General features: G+C 33.7%; 1 protein-coding gene across 1 annotated transcript in view; it reads left to right on the top strand.

Annotated features, from left to right (window-relative positions):
* The window catches only part of LOC118752252 (casein kinase I), a gene marked incomplete at both ends in the record, with an annotated part of 42,358 nt that extends 39,132 nt beyond the window's left edge, over positions 1 to 3,226 (top strand). Inside the window, 1 exon segment of the mRNA XM_036487110.1 lies at positions 2,452 to 3,226. Coding sequence (XP_036343003.1) covers positions 2,452 to 3,226 — 775 coding nt within the window.
* Positions 3,227 to 6,708: the final 3,482 nt, after the last annotated feature.

Raw genomic sequence — 6,708 nt, 5'->3', positions numbered from 1 at the left:
ATGAAGATGAAGATGAAGATGAAGATGAAGATGAAAATGAAGATGAAGATGAAGATGAAAATGAAGATGAAGATGAAGATGATGAAGATACAGATGCTGATGAAGATAAACATAAACATAAAAAAACGATAGAGACAAATATAGAGATTAAGAAAGTAATAGGGATAAAAAAGGAGATAGAAATGCAGAATGTGCGGTGTTATGTTATGGATCTTATGCTACTTATGTTATGTTATTTAACTTTACCCATTCCAACTAATGTTATTTCACATCAACTCAACTCACATAAACTCTCCTTAATTTTAGTGGTTGAATTTCAACCGCTGGGCGAACACTAGTATAAAATAAATCGAGTTCTTCATTCAATAATGTTTTCGGCCCGCCATTGTTTTCTCCAGCCATAACATTGGCTTCATCAGTGGCCAAACCAATTAGGCTTCTTATTTTTATAGGCAGGATTGGCAAATGTTTAAAAGGTACAATTGGCAAACATTTATATGCAAAATGATGTTTGAAATATATAGTTTAATAATTACTAATTTAAAAACTTAATTCAACTACCCGAACAAAATCTTACTTTGCCTACCAACCTACCAAATGAAAAAGAAGCTACCAAATTTGGTCGGAAAAGATCAATAGTGGCAGCACTGCGGCCTAGTGCCTTTCATAAATGAATAAATATATAAGTATATATTTGAGTAATAAAATGGTAACTGGCATGATTTGTAAGCGTTTGGTATAAAAAATTATGACTAGCCAACTAAATTAAAAATAATACAGGCCAACAAAAATGGGAAAAAATGTTGCTGCAGCAAATGTTAAAGCTGTTTTTGATAGACTTTTTTGTGCTTATTACGAATTCATAAGTGTAAGGTTTCCGTCAGCTCCAGATTTATAGAAAAACGAGGTGAAAGTGTCCAAAAATCGCGTTTTTTGCAATATTTTACTTCCACATAGGCTTAAATTAAAGCTAGTACTCTCGACTACTGTCCCTGAAAATACCATTTTGCATCTTTACTTGATGAAACTTCTAGACATTTATTGAACAGCAAAAACTGATTTTCGTGAAGTTTGAGTACCTACCGCAACTAAGTAAAAGGTGATAGAACCTTCCAATTAGGGTTAAATTAAGGCTTGAACTTTGGACTGCAATCGCTAAAAATGTCATCCCTGGATCTTGACCCTAAGGTGCCTTATAGTCATTTACTGAACAGCAAAAACTTATTTTGGAAACATTTCTTTTTTCCATTAGCATAATTTTCCAGTATTTTTTTAGTGTTCAATAAATGACTATAAGTGACCATCAGGGCAAGGTGCAGGGATGGTATTTTTAGGGATTGCAGTTGATAGTTCAAGCCTTAATTTAAGCCTAACTGGAAGGTTCTATCACCTTTAACTTAATTGTGGTAGGTACTCAAACTTCAGAAAAATCAGTTTTTGCTGTTGAATAAATGTCTAGAAGTGATCATCAAAAGTTTCTATCACCTTTCCTTTCTTTGCTAGAGTTTCGCGGAATATTAAAAAAAAACGTGATTTTTTTACACTTTGACTTTGACCTTTGACGTATTTCCCCGGAAGTGCTTGTTTCGTGCTTCCTCTGATAGCCGCTCGATGGGGAGAAGTGCATTATCTACAACTAAAGCGTCATGCATTACATTTTTTCCTCCAAAAACCTTCCTTTTTCTAACTTGCCGATACCCACTTCATTTGGTGCTAATGTTTAAACAGTTTAAACTATCACGAAGTAAGAAAATTCGCTCTTTGGGACACTTTGTAATTTCCACTAATTTTTCTTCAAGAAACTCGATTTTCTCTTCCATTTTTTATATTCGCCTTATTGAAGAATATTGAATAACGCGTCTCTTGTCATCCTTATTGATGACCGCATATTATATCCTAAGAACAAAAAAAATACTTGCTTGTGTTAGTTTCGAAAGTTTCAAAAACAAATATTAGTTTTTTTTCTTATTGCTTATTTTTCAAATAACGATTTAAAAGAGGGCGGAAAGAGGCGGTCGACTTTAGTTTTTTACAGATATATTAAGCCAAAGGTTTGTAAAATATGCCGTTGTAAAAAACTTAGCTTAACTCGACTTAACTCACATTTAAATTACCATGAAAAATAAAATTTCAATACAAATTCGCCAGAAAAAGTACTTTTGAATGCTAGTCAAGGTTAAACGATTCAAAAATTTTGTTTGATAACAAGTATTAAATAAAGTGCGTACTTTCCTGAAATGAATCCATGAGAGCTTTGGTAATTGCACTTAACACAACTGTTTTGTAAAGCAATAGGCACGAGTATGAAATTCTTTCTTCTGTACTACAATTCCAATTCTTGATAAGTAGAAAAAATTGACACAAGTGCACAGATTCGGGCTGTAAATCTCTGTGTTCTATATTTTCTTTATTGAACCATTAAAAATGTTCCTTACAATTTGAATGTTTCAGGTAGTGGATCCTTTGGAGACATATATCTGGGAATGAGTATACAAAGTGGAGAAGAAGTTGCCGTAAAAATGGAAAGTGCAAACGCAAGACATCCACAACTTTTATATGAAGCTAAACTATATCGTATTCTTACTGGCGGAGTTGGTATTCCCAGAATTCGATATCATGGAAAAGAAAAAAATTTTAATACTTTAGTTATGGATCTTCTCGGACCATCTCTCGAAGATTTGTTCAATTTTTGCACACGTCATTTTACCATTAAAACGGTGCTTATGCTAGTGGATCAAATGATTGGCCGCCTTGAATATATCCATTTAAAGTGCTTTATTCATAGAGATATCAAGCCTGATAACTTTCTTATGGGTATCGGACGTCATTGCAATAAGTTATTTTTGATTGATTTCGGTTTAGCCAAAAAATATCGCGATCCCGTTACCCGCATTCACATTACTTATCGTGAAGACAAAAACTTAACGGGAACAGCACGTTATGCATCAATAAACGCACATTTAGGAATAGAGCAGTCTAGACGCGATGACATGGAATCGCTGGGTTATGTTATGATGTATTTTAATCGCGGTGTTCTTCCTTGGCAAGGCATGAAAGCAAATAATAAGCAACAAAAATATGAAAAAATTTCAGAAAAGAAAATGTCCACACCAATCGAAACTCTTTGCAAAGGATTTCCCGCAGAGTTTTCTATGTATCTTAATTACTGCCGCAGTTTGCGATTCGAAGAACAGCCTGATTATATGTATCTAAGACAGCTTTTCAGGTAAGCAATTTAAAAATAGTCCTCTGTTGTAAATCAACACAATTTCTCAAGTAGCGCTTTGATTGATTTGACACTTTGTTCGCTTTTAAACTGTATTATAATTTTTACAATTAGGTCGTCCATATGAAGTAAAAAAATAAGTATGATTAGTATATGTTAAAGCATAAACAGACTGCAACGTTGATCCGGAATAACGGCGCAATTGATCGGATCAAAATTGTAGCTTGAAAGACGGAAGGAATGCGGATTTACGAACCGTGAGGTCGTAGGTTCGAATCCCACGGCTTCATTCATTTTTTTTTTTTATTCATTCAATTATGAATTCTATATTTTTTAAAGTTTTTAGTTAGTAGTGTTTGACTTTTTTATAGTAAAATTAAACTCTAAAAATTTAAATTAACTAATAATAAAATACAAAATGCGAAATAAAATAAAGTAAAATTAAATATTTTAATCAAATAAAATTTAAAAAAATTTAAGTAACAATAAAAACAAAATTTTTCGGTAATCGCTATAACCGAGGATCAAACTTTGGACATGCAGCCCTCACCACCAGTGTTGCCTTTCGGGGCGACCGGCTAGATTGAACAAAAACGGCTAAAATACGTAGCTAAGCTGTACACCACTTTATTTTTGTTTAACAAAGGAAACTGTCGTTATACGTAGCTAAGCTTTATATCAGAAGTCATGTTTGTATTACAGTATATTTTGCTTAGCTGCACATCCTTCTTTGCACGAAAATCTTGTGCGAATTTTCTTTACTACTTCAATGAGGAAGGTATCCGAATCCCTATGAAACCAAATATTGGCGGAGCACTTACCATTTAGAAATTGCTGCAAGCGAAATTTTTACCGAATGTTATCTAATTATCTATATAACTACATAAATTTCGTTGTTCTGCGAGATGAGCAAAATAAATAAAAGGTTGTAAAATTAGGTAATTGTAGGGCCAGTGCAGGTAAACGTAATACTTTCTTTGATAATTGATACTAGTCGCACAATTTTTAAGGAAGGTATCGCCAATGTGCAGGTATGTTGAATGCATCTATCGGAGCAGTTTCCTTATAAATGTTAAAAATAATGCTTTTGATGCGCATTTTGGGGTAGGTATCTTAAATGTGCACTTAAGCATAGAGGCAGCAAAGCAAAATATACTGTACTTAAATATAAAAACAGAGATAAATTACAAACTTATGGCGTTTTCTTTTCTATTAAACAATTTCGCCGTCTTATAAATATTGTAACATTTTCAGTAGGTTGCTTTTTGTCCCGCAAAATGCCTATATCAGCAGAAAGTATGGCACTTTTGCTTAGTCGGAGGGCAATATTTTGAGAAATTAACACGTAAAGCTGTGAAAGCGCTGAGGAAAACAGGGCAACATTATTTCGTTAAAAGAAAACGCCATGATACTAATACAGATGGTAGTTTAATTTGTTGGCATTTGCTGTTGTTGCCTTGTTGCCTCAGTTTTAACAAGTTTATGACATTTAACTAAAATCCTGCCACCAGATTCACTAGCAGAAAAATTTTTGTTTCTTAAACAAGTAAATAAAATATAATTTGAAGTTAGTGAAGTTGGATGAAAATATTAAAAGTGTTGCGCGTTTCCAAACTGCCAGAATTCGGTACACCTGAGCAATGGTTCGAAAATAAAGTTTTTTGCTTCTCCGAGGATAGGGTACGTAATACGATCTAATGCAGTTTGATGACAAACTGCTGACGCAAAATATTTTTAAACCTCTAAAAGATGTACCGTTATCCGTGGAACAGGAAGGAGGTCGGGTTTGAATGATGCCCTGCAACTTGTAACAGTACCAATTTTTGGATTCTCGGAATTTTCTGATAAAGATGTGGTGCTGCTAAAAAATATATACATAAATGTAAGCACGAAACTATGTATTTGTGGCAAGAATTATCCTCATAAATAAAACTACTGCAGTTTCATTTTCTAAAATTTTTGTTTATAGAAAAATGTATAAGACAGTTTGGGTACGGTTCGGTTATTTGTACAATGATTTTTGGTTATCGTGTCCAAACACGTGAACCGAATTAAAAAAAAAAATTACATATACGTCTCGCAAAGGGATTAAGCTTTAATTTAAAGTAAATCTTTCTGTTTGAAACATGCACTTTTATTGTAAATTTGGACGACGTGGGTTTTGCACAGAAATACTGTGGATGGCGTAACCGGAGTTGGACTGATGAGGTTATTTCTTCTAGTGCGGCCGAAGGTCACAACTCGGAAATAATAATAATAACAAAAATAAAGTATGTTTGCACCATTATGCAATTATTCACAGGTATTGTCTTCCCAGAGAGTTTTGCTCCACATCGAAATTCGTGCTCTTTTATTTTCTAAGTGTTGCGAATAATACTTCACACTTAAATTTAAGACATTCATAACAAAAATTTTATGAAGATAATTCCCGCTACGTCTTCCCAAGTTTTGCTATTTTTCTTTAGTTTATTTAATGTTTATTATTTTTTATGAATATGTAGCTCATTACATCATATACTACATCCAGATTTCAGACTTTGTGTAAAAATTATGAAAATTCTGCAAAATTTCAGCATAATTTGTAACTTTTTAATCAGCTAAAACATTATATGTATTTGGGTCACTCGCTTAAAACAAAATACATTGAAATCGGCATTGAATCGGGTTGGAAAATATTGTTTTTCAATTTTATATAACACAGTCCGACATGAAAATTTTTTCAGAGATAAGACTAGCCATTTCTAAAAGATTTTGAAACACTAAATTTGTAAAAATAAAAACTTGTATATTTGAATTTTAATAAAATAAGGCGAATAGCGAATAGCAAAATCGGCTAAAAACGGCTAATTTTTTTGCAAAACGGCTAACATATCGGCTGCCGGCTAAACCGAATTTTCTCCGGCTGTTTTCTATGGCAACCGGTTAAATCTAGCCGGAAAACGGCTAAAACGGCAACACTGCTCACCACTCTACTACCGCGGATAAAGTAGTTGGCTGCTTTGTTTGCTCAGAGAGCGTAGAACACGAAGAAAATTTAAAACTAGCATGGGCATCCACCTTGTCGTCGGTAATGCCGTCACCGTATTAATTAAAATAAGTTCTTATTCAATTTCAATTGGATTCCTATCTGACTTAGTATGGTGACCGCGTTACCGATGAAAAGGTCCATGCTAGTTTTGCCCTTTCTCTGTATTCTACGCTCTCTGAGTTTCGGTCAGTGTTGTCATCGAATATTCCCTTGATCCGAGATCAGTTTGGGAAATAAATCTAGGACTTAATCCGGATCAACTGCAGTTAATTCCCGAGGTAATTCCGAGTTAGCGAGTTGATCCAGATCAACGCTGCCGTCTGTCTATGCTTTTACTTTGTGGTGAATAAATTTTATGAAAATCTTTTAGTTTGTGATAGGCTTGTCTGATCTGTTCTTTTAGTGTAAATAAAACGACGTTATTTCACTTACGGCCCAACGTTTCGCTAATCTT

Source organism: Rhagoletis pomonella, unplaced genomic scaffold, assembly GCF_013731165.1.
Source record: "Rhagoletis pomonella isolate Grant_MI unplaced genomic scaffold, Rhpom_1.0 Rhpom_scaffold_01347, whole genome shotgun sequence".
Taxonomy (NCBI): Eukaryota; Metazoa; Arthropoda; class Insecta; order Diptera; family Tephritidae; genus Rhagoletis; species Rhagoletis pomonella.
This window is presented reverse-complemented; position numbering and strand designations above follow the sequence as displayed.